This window comes from Primulina eburnea, chromosome 1 (genome assembly GCF_022965805.1).
Source record: "Primulina eburnea isolate SZY01 chromosome 1, ASM2296580v1, whole genome shotgun sequence".
NCBI classification, from domain to species: Eukaryota; Viridiplantae; Streptophyta; class Magnoliopsida; order Lamiales; family Gesneriaceae; genus Primulina; species Primulina eburnea.
This window is the reverse complement of record NC_133101.1, coordinates 28,507,955-28,529,285: the sequence shown is the minus strand read 5'-3', so window position 1 is coordinate 28,529,285 and position 21,331 is coordinate 28,507,955. Positions and strand designations below refer to the sequence as shown.

The 21,331-nt window shown below is 34.9% G+C and overlaps 1 protein-coding gene across 2 annotated transcripts; it reads right to left on the bottom strand.

Moving 5' to 3' along the window:
* Positions 1 to 204: 204 nt before the first annotated feature.
* Positions 205 to 11,641, bottom strand: LOC140829658 (uncharacterized). Of its 2 annotated transcripts, none has more exons than XM_073192965.1 (21): positions 11,139 to 11,641; positions 10,239 to 10,371; positions 7,036 to 7,172; positions 6,898 to 6,943; positions 6,400 to 6,612; positions 5,752 to 6,252; positions 5,532 to 5,666; positions 5,227 to 5,442; positions 5,063 to 5,152; positions 4,731 to 4,978; positions 4,546 to 4,634; positions 3,908 to 3,948; positions 3,587 to 3,617; positions 3,380 to 3,502; positions 3,042 to 3,256; positions 2,857 to 2,952; positions 2,661 to 2,773; positions 2,164 to 2,299; positions 1,984 to 2,088; positions 1,540 to 1,861; positions 205 to 579 (listed from the first exon to the last, which is right to left on the bottom strand). In XM_073192965.1, the coding sequence occupies exons 1-20, from the start codon at positions 11,411 to 11,413 to the stop codon at positions 1,661 to 1,663; spliced, it is 3,144 nt and encodes a 1,047-aa protein (XP_073049066.1). In that variant the 5' UTR covers positions 11,414 to 11,641; the 3' UTR covers positions 205 to 579; positions 1,540 to 1,660. The 2 variants fall into 2 exon arrangements, with proteins under 2 accessions (XP_073049066.1, XP_073049074.1); XM_073192973.1 differs by lacking the exon at positions 205 to 579 and adding an exon at positions 593 to 1,425.
* Positions 11,642 to 21,331: the final 9,690 nt, after the last annotated feature.

The following is a 21,331-nucleotide window of genomic DNA, read 5'->3' as shown; positions in this document are numbered from 1 at the left end:
TTAGACCATGCAATCAAACAAATTACACAATTAAAAATTTATTTACTCAAAATGTATGATTCACGCATCCAAAATCTTTTAATTAAAATATTTTAGAGATTTAATATTTTCCATGCATGCGGTCTACGTTGACTGATTTTTTCGGATGTTACACAAATACTTGAATCCAAACACGTCCTAACATAATATATAGATGGTGAGAACTGGACAAATATAACAATGGTATAAAATGTAGCAATGGGAATGGAAGAGTACATCTACAACCTCTTTGGCACAATTAATGGACTAATGTATAAATGGATTTCTTATGTCCATCAAGTGTAAGGTTCAATACAATATTATCACAAGCCAAAAAACAAAAAAAAAATTAGGCACGCCTCATTCTGCATTAATAAACACACGTATTTGGTAAAATCACGATTTCTTTAGCTATTTTGGGATCACTTTCGGAAAAACCAAAATGAGCATAACTAACTTAAATCAGGAAAAAAATCAAAAGAATTGGACGAAGAATACACAGCAAAATTTGAGAAAATGCAACATCCCCAATCCGGAAACTGCAAAAGGAATAACGAAAACCTGCAAAATATGATAGAATTAAGCGTTGTACAAATTTCACATAAGCATAGGCAGGTTTTAGTCAGTTGGGATCAGTGCTGGGATCAATGCTGGGAGGGATCAATGCTAGGAGGGATCAACTCCTAATAACAATTGAAATCCCCATTCATGAGAAAATAAGTATGAGGAGACGCGAGAGAAATGCAGATTAATACAGAGGGCAAATGTGGAACAAGATTGTGCATGCAACTAGTAACGTCAAGACCTTTACAGTTGAGCAAACTTTGTAATTTGTCGAGAACTGTAATCCTACTATCGATCATTTATCACGTCATCGAAGCAATAACTACTGGCAATAGTGAAAAACAAATTTTATCAACTGTAGAGCAAACAATGCACCACATTTCGACCGTTAGGTTGCCAGAGGCAATAACTGGAACTCAATAATTGCACCAACTAGCTACTCACAGAAATTTAATACATTATCTTGACTCTATAAGAACAATTCGCTTAATCCAAATCTTTAGCTATTAGTAGCGGTTCGACTCATTTAATACATCATCTTGACTCTATAAGAGCAATTCGCTTAATCCAAACCTTTAGCTATTAGTAGTGGTCGACTCAAGTCATTTAAAACTATTTAGAATCCCTACCAATACTTTTTTATCGCAAGAGCAATTATAGTTGCCAACAACAATTTGTCATATAAACAACCATGATAATTAATTACAGTGCAACTGTTAAAGACAGATTCTCATCATTAGGGAAAACGGGAATTTAAAATTATCATGAGGCTAAAGCTTTGTTATAATGTGTTGGTATTCACAGTAAACACTAGCCAAACCCAGACTAGTTTGATGCTGAACCCTGTTAAAATAACAGATCAATAACAATACACGCACACAAAGCACATAAACCAGTTCGTGTATTTCCATATAATGTAATTCAAATATATTTTTTTCCAATTAGTTAGTTTCATACCTCACTGGGAGTATATCGGAATTTGAATCTCTTTCCAAGAATTTACAGCATAAAAAAATTGGTCCAAGATTGTAGCTCTCTCTAAGAGCAGTAAAAATACACCAGACGTGTTGTTTCAATATCAGCTCTTAGGCGTAATTGCTGCTAGAGCATTAGCCTGGGTCGGTGAAAGATTGCCCAAAAGAGGTTGCATTTGATGACCATAAATGGATATAAGGTGAGAGAACGCCCTGCCTATGTAAACCTTAACTTCCGGAGTTTCATCCGGAGAGACAGCAACTTCAGCAAATAAATTAACTAGCTGTGGAACGAAAGACAGTATCTACGAATGAAGAAAAACAAATATCCCTGAGAGTTGGAGATGGACATGGTACAGCATAAAAATAATTAATTGTAAAATAAATACAAGGTATGCACAGAATTGGCCCAAAATGATTTTAATACCTGAGTATTAGATGATAAAACAAGATTGCAGATACAGCCATAGACAGTCAGAGATTCTTCATGATCCTCTTTCAATGGAAGCACTTGCAAGAAAACAGGAAGGACCTGACACACGAAATGAGTCAATATAGGACACATTATAAAAATAGGAATTCAAAATTGAAAAGGGGAAAAACCAACCTGGTTGAGTGGAATCGACTCGGGGTGAGACATTATCATCCTTGCCACTGCACCCGCAGCATTGTCCCTCACCGCATTATCTGGCTCGGACTCTCCAAACAGGGGGTGAAGGCGACTTAAAACATCAGCGTAATATCTTTTGTGCATTTAAGGAGGACAGAGATAGCAAAAAGATATTCTATCTCACACACAGACACAGCAGAAGGTCAGAAGGAAAAGAGACGGTTGCGTTGAACATGAACTTAATGAATGGTACAAATCCAATATTAATCACTGATGGACTGGGAAAAAGGCAGCATAAATATGAGAGAATAAATCACTGTGGAGGAAGGTTTTGAAAATTTAATCCACAACCACACTGTAAAGTTTCAACAGACATGTTACGATATATTCTTAGTAATTGTTCTCTGAGTGTCAACAGTTCCAATACCGCGGTGTATGCATATATGGTGACAGTAATTTATTACTGAATGAGACTCCAGCATGTAGAAGGATACTTCAAGGCAGAGTGACCACCGTTTTTGCACAGCTCGCCCACACAAAATGCTGAATTCCTCCGATTTGTCGCATCAGCTGATCCTAGTTCTTTGAGTACAAGATGCATCACAACCTAAAAGATAGTAATGGTCTCCATAAATTGATTTCCCTCAAAAAGAAATTAAAGTTGTTTGTGATTTAATTAATAAAGTTTACATCAACATAGCTAGAAATTGGAGCACCCATATGCTGCGCAACTTCTGCAAGGCTTGCAACAACCATAGTCCTATCTTGTGGTGAGCGTGATGCTTTCTGTAATAGTAATTAACAAAGCCATAAAGAATGCAACAATAAAAAAGAAGTAATCGGAGTTAAATGATTTACAAATGCTGACCACTAACCGCAAACTTCATCAAAGGTTCAAACAGCTGCGAAAAAATTGGAGAAAATTGAGCACCCATTGCCTTTGCAAAGGCAGGGAGGAGGTCAGAAACTGCATCCATGAGCACTTCGTCATGTTCAGCATCCTCCTCAATCTCACCGTCCGATTCAATCTGCTGACATGTAGATTCCTCACGGAGTAATACCAAAGTAGCTTCAACAAGTGAAGGCATGTCTTTATTTGGAACATAGAAAAAGGAAGGAAGCATATTAATTTTGAAAAAGGAAGGAAGCATATTAATTTTTTATGACCAAACGTTCAACAAGACATAACAGACAATCAAGTTTCACAACTTACAAGGCTCGACAGCCAAGTACCCAAAATCATTAATGATGTCGGCAATGCACATACAGGCTTGAGCAACAACTTCCTTGTCATCATCTTCCGTCATTGCTTTCACATAGATGTCCATTATAGTATCTGTCCACCAAGAAACCATGGACAACATATAAATGAGATTAGCATAGAAAAATCCTGAAGTTGCAACAGTTATGAGACACTCACCAAGAACCTCTTTTGTCTTAGTGATTCCTTCCTGCAAAAAAAAAAACATAATTCATCATGATAAAGATTTGCCCAAAATAAATCGACAATAAATAAAGGAACCACTAAAACATAAAATATAAAAGATATTTCGACAAATTCAAAAAACTGTACAAGAATAAGAAATAGTAAGCAAAAAAGCAATAGTTTTATCAGATGGTAAATCACAAGCTACCCACAATTGGAACCAGAACGCACAGAGCTCTTTCATCATAAACAATTCAATTCCACACATAGATAATAAACAGATATTTATTAAAGGTGCGGTCATTCTACACTTACATTATGATTCTGGGATACTGCTTGAATGACTGTCAAAATATCTGTCATCATAATTTTAAATCCAAAAGTAAGACCTGAGATCCAATATAAGTAGATAATGGACAGATAAAAAATATCACAATAGACCACCAGTATAGAAACTAAGTTGACAGCTAACTATAATCCCAAGAGGATTAGGTCAGGAACATATCTAAAATGCAACAATGCATTTCGAGTTCAGACAAGCCAATGAACAAATAAACGGAGAACCACAATCTATCCCAACTGTCTACCGCAATCTAGAGAAAGCCATCAAAGCCAGCAGGCATATAATCTTCTCGCAGTCTACAAGAAAACTGGGCATCTCAACAAATATGCATTTAATTTTGGTATTTTAATGTTAATTTATATACAACATAAATATCAGAAAGCAGTATTATCTTTCACAGTAGATGCACAAGGTGAGACTTGGTTTTGAGCCTCGAAATACTAGGCAACGCACACATGTGAATTCTTTAGAATGTCAACAATTACATAAAATAAGCTTGTCGGGAATTGTCTTCGGATAAATGCGCCAAGCACGAGAATGTTTAGATCCAATCACTGAAGTGTAACAAGCCAGATGATAACGGACGTACATCTCAGGCATCGTGACTCACATTTCAATGAGGTTATCGCCTGAAGCCGAACATCCTCGTGAAAATAAGTAGAGTGTCTAACCAAAATCTTCAGGGTCTCCTCTATGTACCTTAAATACAAATTAAGGTATCCAGATATCATAAACATGTTTCAATATTGAATCTGGAAAAGTTCGCATCTTTATAAAATACATAATCAAGGATACGGCACGTAGAAAATCTTTGTATGCAGAGCAAATAAGCCAAGAGCTTGAGTAGCAGCTGCTTTTTCATCCAAAACACCAGTTCTCACACTGATATTACGAACTCTCGGTTCATCATGTGCTTCGTCATCAGATGATACACCGCCAAATCCGCTGACATTTTCATCCTCGTCAGAATCATCAACATCCACAGCAGAGCCATCATCAAGGTTGCAAGAGGAAAATGCCAGAGGAACTACATGAGGAAGGTACTGTACAAATAGGCATATAGGATATTATTTTATGTCATGTTTATTATACGCATATAACAGTAAGATTATCACAAGATGGAATACCTGAGCAAATGAATCACCTAAGAGTTCAGCCACATTGCTGAAAAACCCATGGGTGTACTCCCGAAGCTCACTGAACTCTAACCCAAAACCCTGGACAAATAAACCCTAAATCAAATGTCTCAAAATGTTCATTTCTGCACATTGTGAAGCAACAAAGTACATACAGATATAGCAGCTTCAATGAAGGGGGGCAATATTGGTTCCATCCTAGCCTTCCCAACAGACATTGCAACTATTCCAACTAACTCAGTAGCCCTTGCTCGCGATCGGAGGTCCTCATCATTCGCAAGCACCATGAAAATTTTCATCAACTCAAGAACCCTTTCAGCATATGGAACAAAAGCTTGTTCTGCAGCAGTTGCAACTGAACCAATTGCGGACTACAGTGACATACAAAGGATTTTAAAATTGAGAATACCAAATTAATTTGAAGCGTAATATTACTCATGAAAATGCCTTGAAATCATACCATGCAAGTCTCCTGCAAATTACGAGGACTACTTTGGAGAGCAGCAAGTAATTTTCCCATCAAAGGATCCAGAAAAGGAAGAATTTCATCACCCATGTTCTCACAAAATGCTGCCAGTGCATAATATGACTTCTCCTGACACATAAAAAGTGAAAAGTTGCCAGGTTAGGCAAATCTACAATGTAATATAGTTGTAATACAGGTGGCATCAAATGGTCACCTTTACTTCATCAGATGCATCCTCTAGGGCATTCAATATAGAAGGAAGAACGGTTGCATAATGCGATACTATCTCAGGCTGCAGATGCTCAGCAAATTGACCAAGTGCAAAGGATGCAGCCCCTCGTACCATTTGCTCGGGATCCCTAAGTGCTCCCAAGATAACATGAAGTACAGGCTCCAATTTGGTTTTCATCAACTCTAAACAACCTTCTGATACAACGCCTAAAGCGGTAACTGAAGCTTCCCTAAACTTTGGATTGGCATTCTGACTGCTTAAAGAAGCAAACTCAAAAACAGGTGAAAATACTTGCTTTGGAAGATTTATAGCCATGGTATCAATAACTTCTGCAGCAGCTCGGTCTGGTGCTAGATCATCATCTTCTTCGTTAGTGGATTCTGCAAGTAACGGACACATAATTTGCAGGATTGGTCCAACCTGCTTGTACTTTTTTAGGGAATTGGACTTATATTTTGCAAGCCATGAAATTATTTGAATAGCCTAACACAAGGGAAAAGGAGAAAAACAAAATGTAATTAAAGCATGGATCAGAAAAATAACCAATTCATTTTTTATAATTCAAAATTACCACAAAATAGTGGAATTCTGAGAAATTAGGAAAAAAATATGGTACTTCACACTGCTAACCTGATGGCGAGTGTTAGATTCCAGATTAGAACTTGCACAAACTTCAAGAGAAAATTGAACAATAGCTTTGATAGAATCTCCAAGAAAAGGAGCTGGAGACTCGATTAGCTCGTCAAAAATCTCAAAAGCAAGTACAGCAACATCCTCTTCACCAGAAGCAAGGCATTGCCTTGACACATTCAAAATGCTGGGAATAAACTCTCGAAACTTGACCTGCAGGTAGGCCGTAGGAGCATTAGTCATAGAATGCTACAATGAAGGGGTGCGTTAGAAAGGACAGACCAGCCTATCGACTCAGCTTAATAATGCAGATGATCCATTTTCATTTTCAAGAGGGTAAGAAATCACAATTATGGCAAGACTGAGATGAGATCATCACTGAAACATAACCATCATTCGCAAGAGAATTTTAAATGCAGTAATGTGTTACATCTAGAATTCAATTATACTATAAGAGTGAATCTGTAAGAGGTAGATGTAGAGAATAAAATCACTCACCACTTCTGTCTCATCATGAGTGAACTCCATAAAAGAACCAACGGCCCTGATACAACAAAATGCACCATGTTTAATGATGACGCTCATATATCTAGACAAAAGTACAACCATCAAACAATTATTCAATCAAATCTTTACTTGAGAGCAGCAACTCTAACACGATTGCTGGTCTCATCTTGTAGGCATTTTAGTAGCAGAGCCTGTAGATCTGTAAAGTACGGTCGAAACGAATTCCCAATTGTTTCTGTCAAGGAGCTGAAAAGTATCAACGCCACCTTGAATCATCAAAAAGCCATTATTTAGCCTTTTATACTCAACATGCATATCCATCTATTAAATATATATATATATACATACACACATGCACATATAGAAAAACTCGAATTGGAAAGATTAAGCCCATATACAAAAGAGATAGTCCCTCTTTCGCTTAGGAGCGGCGTATTCAATGTGGGAAAATTTATGACTTTTAAAGAGTTTTGTGGAGTTTAAAAATCCATGTATTCGTTATAGATTTTTATAAACTCTATGTAAATCTAGTGGTATCCAAAATACACATTCGTGAAGTTTTAAAAATTCATGTGATATTCAACCTTTAATTATAAAATATTTATACAAGTCTAGAGATCATAGTTATTTGGGGCGCAAGGCGCACTAAAGCGCAAAGGTGTCTTGGGACCTGAGGCGTAAGGCGCAAGGCGAGGCGCACGCTTTATCGAAGTAAAGCGCATTTGACATAAATTTTAAAATTCAACATATATAAAATATTTTATACGATTTAAATTAAATACTTTGAAAAGATAAAAAAATAATATAAATAAAAAATCATTAGCACATAATGTAGGGCTAGCACAGACAGATAATCACAGGCCACAACAACAGTAAGACATCAAGCAAAGCCATGCAGATTGTAGGGCTAGCACAGACAGATGATCATTGATCCATATACAATAAATCCTATATTGTAATCCACTAGGCACAAAACCATCAACTCTTAAATACTCACAGTTTTTGTAGAAACAAACTAGCACAGAAGATGAAGAACACTAGAAAAGAGAGAGACGAACAGAACCAGAACTATGTAGAGAAAGGCCGCTGCGCTACTCCAGAAAGAATTTCAAGGAACGGTAAGAAAAAGAACGTACATACAGATTGTAGGGCTTTTTTAAAACATTAAAAAGGGCTTTTGTTTGTTATTGGGCTTTAAATTTTATCGGGCTTGAGTTATAAATTGTGAATCGCATCGTGTAATACCAATGCGCAAAAGCGCTCGCCTTTCTGCAGCGGCACGCCTGGGCCGAGGCGCTCCTCAGGCGCGCGCTTGTTTAATGTCTTGCGCCTGGGTCTTAACCCAGGCGCAAGAGGTGCGCCTGGCTGCGCCTGTCGCCTAGTCGCAGCCAGGCGCTTGCTTTTCACAACAATGCTAGAGATATTCAAATTTTCAATTAACTTTTATGATTCCATGAATGTCATTAACGTACAAATATAAAAGCATAAAGTACAATAATAAAATGTCAAAATTATATTTTATTGAACACAAAGATTTGGATCGACTTCTAATTAATCATTTCTCTCCGTCTCTTATCACTTCCTCCATTGATCATGTTTATACACATCTCTCTTCCCCCTTCAAATCATGTTTCAATATATAAATCTTTCTTTCATCTACCATTTTTTTCGTTTTTAGCAGATTTAGGTAGAGAATTATTTTCTAAATTATTGATTAACTAACTTTTGCAATTTGAAATCAAAAAAATATTTAAAAAGTCATAGATTTTAAGTTTTCTGAACTTTGGCAATTGGAAAATTGGATTTGATTTTGTTATTTTAACATATAATTTATAGTATTAATTATAATATTAAATTATAGCCCAAAAAGCTACAACATCGTTTAATTTTTAAATAGTGGAGCAATCATGTCACAAAAATGGTAAAAAAAACAAACATTGCCAAAAAAAATTTCAAAAGAAAATTAAAATATTTTATGATACAATTGATAAAAAGAACTTGTTTTTTAAAATATATTAAATATTATTCACTTTATTTTATAACTTCTAATTTTGTAATTCTATTAGGTGCTATATATAGGAAAATCATAAATTTTTAATAAAATTTTATCCTCCAAAAATCGAAAGTAATAATAAATTATTTTTAATAATTAAATTTAATTATTTTTTCACTTACTGAACAGATAATATTTATTATTTATATATATATATATATATATATATATATATATATATATATATATATGTTCTGCATTAATTTAATTACAACGTTAATATCTTTTTAAAATTTACGATTACGAAGATACACACATCAACACAAACACACACACACACACACATACATACATATACATATAAGGATAATTATATGGAATAAACATATAAAAACTTTATAAAATTATATTAATTAAATATATCTTAATGTACTTATTTTTTTTTTTACGTACAAATTCCATTGAAATTTATGAAAAGTTTAAAAATGTCCGTAAAAATCCACCAAAGTAAATCAACAAGAGTATATGAAAATCTTTTACATCTCTGTGAAATTCTACACAAATTAACAAAAATCTATCAATTACACCTACGTCTGTTATTTAAAAAAGTCAGTAAATCTCTACGAAAAATACACTCTTGTTAGAGTCTTCCATGGAAACATGATTTAACATTTTAGAAAAGACGACCACTTCTCCCAGTAACATATGCGAATAACTAATTTTAGGGTCCACGTCTCAGCAAAACGTAAAATATCTGGAATCCCTGTATCTTAATCATATTTATGGATTAAACAATCAATTATTTCTCTTTTACCAACCGAAGACACCACTCAATTTCATTTCCAAAAATATCAGCTCATTTACTGAGGCTCCTTATTCGCTGGTAACACCACTGAGATGAATAACTTGTGATAGTTTGTGATTTCGTGACTGATCATCATATCATATACCGCAAAAGGATGAAATAAGGATCTAATTTCCTATTTGTTCGGTAACTCAACAATATTAGATCAGGCCCGATGTCTCTTGCATTCTAGAGCCTAAAATAGCTACGAGCTAGTGCATGGACACGGGTCACACTTCATAGCAGTTTAGAACTACTACGTAGCACAGTGGGTTAGGCTGAACTCCTCCTAAGGGCATCCACCATAGGATATTAGGAACATCTTTCAAGATAAACTGATAAAGTACACTTCTTAGAAAAGGTGGCTCTAATACACAAGTCTCAAAACTCTTGGACAGTCAACTGTGCCACCACTTAAAGCTTATGCAAATTGCTGATAGTAGCACAAAAAAAAATTAAGGAAATATGAAGAAGGAATGGAGAGTGAAAACGTACTTCTCTGTGCTCTTCCTGAGCACTCTGACTGCATTGGAATAGAAATGGCAACAAATCTGGCCATTCTCCAGATGGGACTGCATACTTCGCTATGATACTCACTACGTTTGCACTAGCTCGCCTCACTGGTGCACTGCAAAACCATAGACACAAACAATCATCTGATCATCAGAATCTGCAAATGATGTTCAATAGAACAAATATATAGTAACGTGAAGCACAATTCGATTAGTGGAAGACAACAAATCCCTCTAAATTTGACAGAGGAAGGAATTTAGCATGATTATCCTCTCAATGTGTTATGTAAATTTGGATATGCAAATATGAACAAAAAGGGTATCAAATAACTGAATAAGGATTTTGTTGTTCACTTGCAACACCAAAATTAAAGGGGACTCTGCTGAGGGCACCATGCTCAGATAAAAAACCAACCTTTTCATGCCTATCAAAATCAAAAGGGGGAACAAACCTTATTGGCAAAAAAATCAAACAGGGCCTACCTCAGGACTCAGGAAGAATGTGGTATAGAAATAACAAAATATGACCAGAAAAAACATAAGAGAAAAGTAGGTTACATCATTTTCGAAAAAACAAATAAAAAAGATTCATACTTCAGCAAAATCATGCACAATTCAGAGTACAAAACACGTCCAGTGTGTCTTGACAGATCAAAACCCAGGACGTTGAATCAATATTATAAAGAAAAATCATACAAATCAATTCCAATTTAGCACTCTGCCAAAATCATGCCTATCATCTTACAATCATTAAAAATAAAGAATTATGTGTCACAAACAAACACGCGCCTAATTGAAGTGTGATCAGCATAATTATCTTCAACAAAACAATGGAAAGAATAGTTCAAAAAAAAAAAAAAAACAAGCTGTATAATTTACAAACCTATGTTCCATGGTGATGCTTTCAATTAGTGACTGCTTGACCACCAGGCGGAGCTGCGTAGAGAGCTTGCTCCAATGCCCGGTAATCTTCTTGCGGAGGAGAACGGCAGCAAGCTGGCGGACGTTGGGGGTCTTAGCGGTGCGGAGGTGGTGGACAAGTGCTGGAACCACCTGCGGATCCTTGGAAAGCCGCTTAATCTGATCCTCCGCCTGGCGCCGCGCATCGTTGTCCGGCATCAAGAATTGAATAAGCAGAAGTTCCAGCGACTGCGCCATTTGCACAATCACTTCGTTATCTCTACGTGAAAGGGATGAGAAGAGGCTGGAGATAGAAAATGCGGAACCCTAGGAGGAGGAAGGCGAGGGATTTTTGTTTGCTTTATGTACAAGGGAGTGACAGACGGCGGCGCTGGGGGAATGTTGTGGGGACGGGTTTCGGGTCCTATTTTAGGGCCAGGCTGCTTTGCTGTCGTCGGGCTTTTTTAGCCCATCAATAATTCTAAAATAATGAACGAGGGGATCTCACGGAGTGGAACTCAACATTTAGGGGTGTATTCAATCTAAATTTTTAGGCATAGTTTGATACACATGATAGAATAAATATGTGATATATAATATAAAGATAAGTTTAAGGATAAATAAGATGTAAGATATCATATTTAATAGTTTGGTATGATTTTAATAAGAGTGATTAAATTTATATATTAGATTGTAATGACAAAATTAACCTTATCATAATAAGCTTTATAATTTCAAAGTTGTTGCTTGACTTCATATTTTTTATTTGTTCATGCGTCCATAGTGCTTGCATGGTTTATTTATTGTTACTTAATTTTATATATTATATAATATGATAATTGAGCCTTTGATTTTGTAAGTCACGTCAAATATCAATTTTTAAGGTTAATCGGGTGATACTAATAATTTTATTGAGATTTATAAAAATCAATTTATATAATTATCATTTATATAATATATAAAAATAAATAAAAAATATTTATTTGATTTTAATTTCTACCTAATAGCATAGATTTATAAAAATCATTTATAAATTGAGGGTAATTAAGTCATTTGTAGTGTATTTTATCCTTAAATTAAAACTATCACACCTAATAGAAGGGATATTTTATCCTTAAAAAAAATTATTTATCAAGGGCTCATAATATTATCATGAGCTTTTTAAAAATGTACCAAACATAGGATAAGGAGGATTATTTATCAATCCCTCCCTTATCCTATGTACCAAACTATGCCTTAATGATTTTTATGGAATTTGAAAATCTAGAGGTATTCAATCTAAACTTTTAATGACTCTATATGTGTTTAGTGGTATTCAACATGGATTTTGGTAGAGTTTTAAAAAGTCATGTGACATTCAAACTTGACTTTTTAAAACTCTCCATAAGTCAAGAGGTATTCAAAAAATCCATAGATTTTCAAGAATTCTAATTTTATTATTCATGTACAAACTTTGAAGCCTTATGTACAATTACAGAAAATCTAAAATAATCTTCCACCTATACCAAAGATTTTGATGGACTCTATTGCCAATATTTATGTGTAAAAATAGATGAATTGTTGTTTTTTTCTTGAATCATTATGATTATTGTATTTCATAAATTTTTTTTCATCTCATAAAAACGATGAATGATCCGACATGTGATGAATTGTGTTTTTTCCTGAATCATTATGATTATTGTATACCAAAGGAGTGTCGATTTGAAATTCAAGATGGCCCCTCCATTTCCATATACGACCCAAACAGAGCTTGTATTGGCTTGTGCTGGATTACACAATTTTCTTCGAAAGGAGTGTCGATGTGATTAATTTCAAATTGAACCAGATAATGAAACTCAATTGTCTTTATCGCACAAGTTTATGGAGATGACAACTTTGATCAGTTATTTGATACTGAAGAACAACAACGAGCAAGAGCTAATGCATGGAGGGATACCATAGCCAATGGAATGTGGAGCGATGTTGATCAAATTGTCAATAATGATTAGATTGTTTTATGTAAAAGTCTTCTTATTATTTTTATTGTTCATTTTAATAATTTTTGTTTATGAACTTATAAAAATATTGTTCATTAATATATTGAATTGACATAAAGAATTGAAATTTTGATTTCAATAAATTGGATAGTTCATTTATCGTTTTTCACAAATTAAATTTATTTAACCTTTAAGTATGTAAAATTTATTTACATTTTCATAAATAAAAAAAAGTTTAAAATTGAATAGGTCATACATGTCCAATAATTATTTAAAAGAAATTAATAAAAAAATAAATCACAATTATAAAAGTCTACAAAAATCTTGAAAAAAGTCTATAAAAGTCTATGAAATATGTTTTATAATTCCATGAGATTCTATAAAAGTCAATCAAAATTCATCAACTCCAAAAAAGTCCACTTTTTAAAAAAAAAGTCATTAAAAGTTTATATTGAAGACACCCCTTATAGGTTTCATTTGGTTTGTTTGATGGTATAACTTAGTAAAAAAAAATATATAAATAATTATTTATAAAAAAATATATAAATAATTATTTATAAAAAAATATATAAATAATTATTTATACAAATATAAAGATTGTTGATATAATGTGATTAAATATACACTGTTTAGTATGAATGATTAGAAAATTGAGATAAATAATTTAGTGTTTGTTGTGATTGATTATAAAAGTAAAAATTTTACAAATATGGCTTAATTTCCAAAAATGCCCTCATCTACACCTTCTTCCCATACCTACCCACAAGAAACTATCCAACCCTTAACGTGTCTCTAAGGCCAGAAGAAAACTTCATTGTCTCTTTAAAAACCTTCGCATAAAAAATTTGAGTTTCTGCAAAATATCTATTCATTCAGAGACGGTAGCCGACTTCACCAACTTCATCCGATTTCATGGTATTGAGTTTCTGCAAAAACATCTACACATTCATAGACGGTTGCTGACTTCACCAACTTCATCCAATTTCACGGTCGTCTTTTGACATATTTTTGCCTTATTTTTAACAGACATGCAAATCCTTGAGTTTCAATTTTTAAATTTATTTCCTCATTTGCAATAAGTTTGTTATTTTTTGTCGGATACCGATTTCTGCAAAATTTTCACTGCTCTTGTGTCATTTACCAAATAAATTTAATGCAGAGTCATAAATCTTGTGTATTAGAAATAATATCTTGTAACTAAAAAGAAATGATTGTTATTTTTCTTTTGTTTGATTATCTTGTCACCTAATAATTGAATTAAGTAGAGATCCCTTGTAAATATATAAAACTAAAATCCGATTTTAGTTTTATTTCAATATCTCTGTAATGTGGTGATGAATGACACTTTCGACATGTTTGATATTTTAGTTGTCATGGAATTCAGAAGGCCACCACAATGCCAGTGTGGTAATGGTGTGAAGCTTTTGTGCCAGACAGGTGAATTTGCCACTCGTCCAGGGAAGCATTACTACATTTGCCTAGCCTCTTTGAAGCACCATAACAAATTTATTTGGTGCTATGAATATCATACAACCTGTGACAATGATAACATGCAGACACAGGCGCAAAACATGAGTCAAACAAGCGGTCATACCACCAAAACATGCATGAATAGAGCTTGATTTAGTCCCGACCGGCCCACGCAGTAGTCGTCATCCACAATCGACACTTATACATCTAAAAACACACATCACTCTCATCATCAAACTTACCCTTGAATGACACCAATTCCCAAAGGCTTTCGACAGAACAAATTTTTTGCTGCTTTGGGTGTATATGTTTCTTTCTCTGCATATTACTATTTTTAATCTTGTGCCTTGTTGTGGCAAAATAAAAACATGCATATCAGGTGTTTCTGTGTCATATGATCATCAGTTGGTATGATATGTTTTGTTGTAGTATACACGGTATGTTGTATACTTCGGGTATTATGTAAGTGTTTTGTTTTGTGTTGCTTGTATGAGACATAATTTTAATATAAATTTGGTTTTCTTTCTAATTTTGTTGCTATCTACTTTTTACTACTCTCGAATGATATATGATTAAATTTGTTTAATATGCATACCCTTCATTTTTATTATTCTGAAGAGGTAAGAGTCTACATTAAATGCACTTATTGCAATTTATGTCGACGTGTGTAATGCCCGAGAATTTGATTACCGTAATCTGAAATGATTTGGGTATAATTACGTAATCTGAAATTAATCTGAAATGATTTATTGATTAATTGAAGTGATTATAGCCCGGCCAGTCCAAGACCAGATTGGGCCAAGAATATGAATGATACGAGTTTTGGGCAGAACAATTGGCGCCCGAGCGGTAGAAAAAAACCGCCCGAGCGCCAAAGCTCAACAAGGTGTGTTTCGGTCAGAGGATGTGGCGCCCGGGCGGTAGTTTTGACCGACCGAGCGCCAACGATACATTGTGAGGGCAGAATACCTCGCGCTCGGGCGGAAATTTATTACCGCCCGAGCGCCAAGCAAAATGGAGGAAAAGTTGACACGTGATTTACATGCAACGTGTATATATATATATTTTTATGTATATACAAGCCATTTTCTTCAGAATTGAAGAAAGGGGCCGAGGAAGATTCACGAAAATCCTTACGCCTTTTTATTTCAATCCGTCCGTCAGATTTTGAATCTGAGTACAGTACCGAGTTCCTATCAACGTAGGCTACAACTGGACGTAAGTTTTGCTACGTTTTGACATGTTTTGAAATTATGCTATTGTCAGAATTGAATATGAGTCATATATGATGTTCTTGACATAGTAGACATCGTATAATTGAAGTCAGATTAAAGAACAGACTGATTATGTAATTGTTATGATTTTCGGAATCGATTTGACTGAGAATTCATATCAGATATGTATTGTTATTGAGATTATGACTGATATCGATATCGATTATGAGTTCTGGTATTATATCTGTGATGTTCGGACTGACGGAGATTATCGAGACTGTATTGTTATACCGTCGAAACATCAGTTGGTTGATATTGATCAGATTCGGTATTGATTTAGATTGGATTGTGATACCGTATGTCGATTGACATTAATCAGATTATGTGTTTTGATTTGAGTATTGATCAGAACAAGTTCTGAATTATGTTGTTTATTGATATTATATCTGTTCGGTATTGTTATTACCAGATTGGGAATGGACCGAGATAGAGTCGGGACTTCTTCTTCTTCTGAGCGAGAAGATAAAGGTATAAATTATTGTTGAGTTGGGATTGCACAACTCGAGTGAGGTTTGACTCGAGTTTCCCTAAATAACATACTTTATTTTATTGCATTGACAATTGCAGTGAATTGAATGATGCACTTGTTTTCTTGAATTATAGATGACAGGTGTTAGACGAGTAATCTTGTGACAGAAGTGCCTGATAGTGGTGGTATCGCCACGGGCACATTGCACGATGTCTCAAGATAGGATATGAGCGATAGAGCTACAGTCCATGACGGTTAGGTCAGGACACCGCATGTTTGGTTATATCGAGTAAATAGAATTGGAATTTCTTCTATTACGGAAATCGATATAGGAACACCATAATTGGTTATATCGGAATTCGATATAGGAACACCATATTTGGTTATATCGAGTAATAGGATCAGAGTTCCTTCTATTACAGAATTCGGTATAGGATCACCACATCTGGAAACCGGGATCCCTAGACTAGGATTGAGTCTAGTCTAAAACGTAGAGTCACGAGTTTGAGTGACAGTTATATTGATTTGTATTGAGGGATGTTAAATTATGTTCTTGATATTGGTACATGTTTAGAATAGGAGTTATTCTTGATATGGAGTATGTTCCTGATATTGGTACATGCTTAGAATAGAATTTATTCTGGATATTGAATTATGTTCCGGATTAGGGTACATGTATAGAATATGATTTATTCTTGTTATGGATTTATATCATGATTTTGATATATGATATGATTTTTGATATATGCTTTTATGTTGTTTATAGGATGGCATGTATACATGATATATACTGGTATATTTGTATGTCACCGGAGTTATCCGGCTGTTGTCTTGTTTGTATGTGTGCATGGCAACAGGTGGGCTAGGATCAGGGTCAAGAAGAGTACGAGGCTGGACTAGATAGCGTGGAGATCCGGGCTTTGAAGCAACTTAGGATTCAGCACTGACTTGTAGTTGAACCTAGTTGGATTATTGTAGATCATACAATAATTGTATGTTATGTTTAATATGTAATTTGAATTTAATTACATTACGTTTCCGCTTTGCATTTAAAAAAAAAAAATTTAGACCCTGTTTATACTAATTGATTAATTAGTCATCATTATTGATTTAGAACGTGATTAACGTCCGGGTCCCCACAACAGGTGGTATCAGAGCATTAGGTTCCAGAGCTGTCGGTCCTTAAACTGTAGGTTCCTTAGCACTGAGATAGAGAAGAGTGAGCGGGGTAGAATGAGTTTTCTTTCCTTGCATGTGATTGCTAGCATGTGATTGATTATAATGTGGAATTACATTGTGTAGGCTAGCATGATATTATGTTTTACTGCCTGGATTTATATGGCAGATGATTGAATATAATGTTGAAATTACAGTGTATATGTTAAGATTTCAGTATGTTTTTACTGGATAGTAAGCTACATGTTACCTGAATATCTGAGTTGCTTTGGTAATATGTATTATTTGAAACTGGATCAGAACAAATTCTTGATCAGAGGTAAGCTGATCAGGATTGGGATTGAGACGGATTTGTCTCCTGTTATTACTAACATCTGCGATTATCAGATATTCCTCCTAGAAAGATTCCAGAAAGGGGTAGTACTTTGTCTGATCAGATAGATGTATCAGAAACTCAGATGGAAGTAAAGCTGAGAGAGTTTCAGTTACTGCAACCGCCGATTTTGAGTAGTATCGAGACGTCTGAAGATTGTGAAAACTGGTTTGATGACCTAGAAGTACTGTTCGATTTAGTTGATTGTACAGATGAACAGAGAGTTAAGCTGGTATTCCATCAGTTGCAAGAGGTCGCCAGGAGTTGGTGGATTACAACCAAAGGAATATTAGAACTACGTGGTACTGTGATCACATGGGAAGTCTTTAAAGCTGAATTTCATCGAAGATTCTTCTCAGGATCGTACCGAGAGGACAAGAAAGTAGAATTTGAGAATTTAAGCTAAGGTCAACTGAATATTGAAGGGTATGTTGATAAATTCTCTACTCTACTGCGTTTTGCTCCTCATGTAGCTGGGAATGATGAAGCTGTAACGGCTCAGTTCATCAGAGGATTGAACTCGGAGATAGTTGCATTGATGAATATGCAGCGGCCGTACCATTTTGCTGATATCCTGAGTAGAGCGAAGAGAGCAGGAGACGAGTCTGATTAGACAACTAAAAAGGTTGTGTGCGGTGCAACCCCAGACACAGCAACCTTCTCTCCGGGTTGATCGCGGTAGTACGAGTGGAAAGCAGGATTTGCTGAAAGCTCGAAAGAAGTCATTCAAGAAGTTAGGGAGTGGTTCATCTAGCTCCAGCGGTTCTAGTCCGAGTTATACTGGAGTTTATTGCAGGAATTGCGGTGGAAGACATTCCACGGAGCAATGCCGGGGAGTAACTGGTAGGTGCAATATCTGTAAACAGCAAGGACATTTCGCTAAAGCTTGTCCACAGAGGGGTCCCCGAAGATTTCAGGGAGCAGAATCCTCTGGTGGGAGGGATCGAGAAACAGACCCAGGACACACTTGATGATACAGTGACAGGTACTGATCTTTTATGATTATGATGCATATGTATTGATATATATGAATGCATTCTTGATGTTATCTTTGACTGAGTTGCATTGATATATGTTGTACCTGTTGGGTCTGTATTACTGAAGTATTGATCTTATACCTTTTGGGGGAAAAGAATTGATAGCAGTGAATTCTGTGATATATTATATACGACAATAAGTTGAGAATGAGATTGAATTAGACTAGCTTGTACTTGTATTGTCTGATGATGACTGCGTGATTGATATTGATATATCGAACAAGTACAGAGCTATTTTAGATTCTTGCCAGGAGATGGTAAGATTCGGACCTGAAATGGCCAAAGAATGAATGATATACGGTAAGGATTCTTGATTTTGAATTTCTTGATATCCGTATTATATATGATTCGATGATTATCGAAAGGAATGGAGTAATTCCTCGTATATACGTTGATTACTGAAGATGAGCCTATCATGAATGGATTCACTAGTAGCAGGAAGTTTTCTATAGTCTTTCAGATGAGATTTCAGGGTTGTTCTGTATCTGGGAGAATGATTTCAGCCTTGATGTGATTCCAGGTATTGGTTTCATTTTAGAATTTCTTATAGACTGATACTGATTGAATTGAGAGAATTGAGATATCAGTTGAAATATGTATTTCCTAAAGAGTTAGAGTTACATCTGATTATATGTTTCTCTATAAAGTACTTCAGTTCCGTTTATGGGTTGATAAATCATGTGCTCGGAAGTGTTCTGATGATTGTATGCTCGGTTTATCTATGACATTTTGATATATTCGCAGCATATGATTGATTGAACTGAACAGTTGAAATGGTATTGAATGTTCTGGGAACTGAGATTGTTGTTAACAAAAATGTTCGGATATGAATTTTGATTGCAACCGATTGTATTCAGAGTCTGTAATATCTGAAGATAGTATACTGATTGATTGTAGCACTATGAAACCATGATCAGTGGCTGAGAACGACATTGACTATGGCAGAATTTTCGAAATGTCAAAAATTTCGTTCTATGCAGTTATTAGATCAGTATTGCGTATTGATATTTTGAATCTGATCCGATATTATTATCATTCTGAGTCCGTGTTTGATATCGATTGTTATGAACTGTTGAGCTTATATACAGTTCAGTCGAGTCAGAACTGGTTTTGAAAATTCAGCGATTCAGAAGTTTGATCAGACTGTTTAGAACTTGATTTTGATAGTCAGAACAGAATACCAGGTAGGTATTTTTCTTTAATTTATATTATTACCTGATTTATTTGTGTCGGATATTCGAATTTGAAATGACAGGTATTGTCAGATGCACATAGTAGTAGATTCAGTATTATTCTGGTAACAGAAAATGTGTGATAATTCGAATAGACAGTTTTGATATAAACAGATGAAATTAGTTATGTCAGAATTTGTATTGAAATGTCTACATCGCTGACAGATGAAGACATGAAACTAGAAACTTTTAGATTACTGATCTTAATTATTGATTTCTAAATAGAAATGGAAGTACATTTCTATGGATTGTGTGATGACACTACTAAAATATTGACAAGACTGTGCGGTGATGTGATTATGATTGACAGATTTCTCGAATCTGCCTCTGTTATATTGTACAGGATGATGTACAAATATGATCCGATGACTGAGAGGTATGTCAGAAACATGAGTCAGATTGTATTGAATGCCATAGTTGATTTTATCAGACTGTGATTTTCGTTTGATTTTATACTTTTGGCTGAGTGTATGACATGATTTTTCATCTATGATTTATAGATTAACGGATAGACGGAGTGAACTATCCTGATACTGGAGGATATCCAGGAAAGGTAGTGCCGGATTATAGCACTAGTTGACATGATTCATTGTCACTTTTGAATTATTGTACGATAATAGCGACTAGACGAGTATCGAAATAGCTTGAGTTGAAGTATTGTACAGTGAAAACTGCTATTTTCCTTCTTATAGGAATGATATTGCAGTAATGCCTGAGATTGGAATTAATGGGAACAGAAATCTGATAAGAAAAATGAAACTGATTCAGAAGAAATGAGGATAGCTCAAAATACATAGACTATTAAGCCAATGTCGGACGATGACTGTTGGTATTTGAGACCAAAGATTGAGTATATCTCTGACCGGGATATTGATTGTTATGAGTTGTTGATGGGTAGATACGGGTGTTGTATAGCCATTGTTCTGGGATTGATTTCCTTCCTGTATCTGATTTGAGATATGATATGATTATCTGTATAACACGAGTTGAGTGTTTGTGCTTTCGGGGACGAAATCATATCTTAGAGGGGGAGAAATGTAATGTCCGAGAATTTGATTACCGTAATCTGAAATGATTTGGGTATAATTACGTAATCTGAAATGATTTATTGATTAATTGAAGTGATTATAGCCCGGCCAGTCCAAGACCAGATTGGGCCAAGAATATGA

Bases quoted from the DNA above. Each gene is read 5' to 3' on its own strand.
- LOC140829658 (XM_073192965.1), bottom strand. From the start codon at position 11,413: ATGGCGCAGTCGCTGGAACTTCTGCTTATTCAATTCTTGATGCCGGAC. The intron at 4,979-5,062 runs GTATTCCATCTT...CTATTTGTACAG, and splicing joins TAGGTGATTCATTTGCTCAG to TACCTTCCTCATGTAGTTCC. The intron at 1,862-1,983 runs GTATTAAAATCA...CTTCATTCGTAG, and splicing joins TTTTATCATCTAATACTCAG to ATACTGTCTTTCGTTCCACA.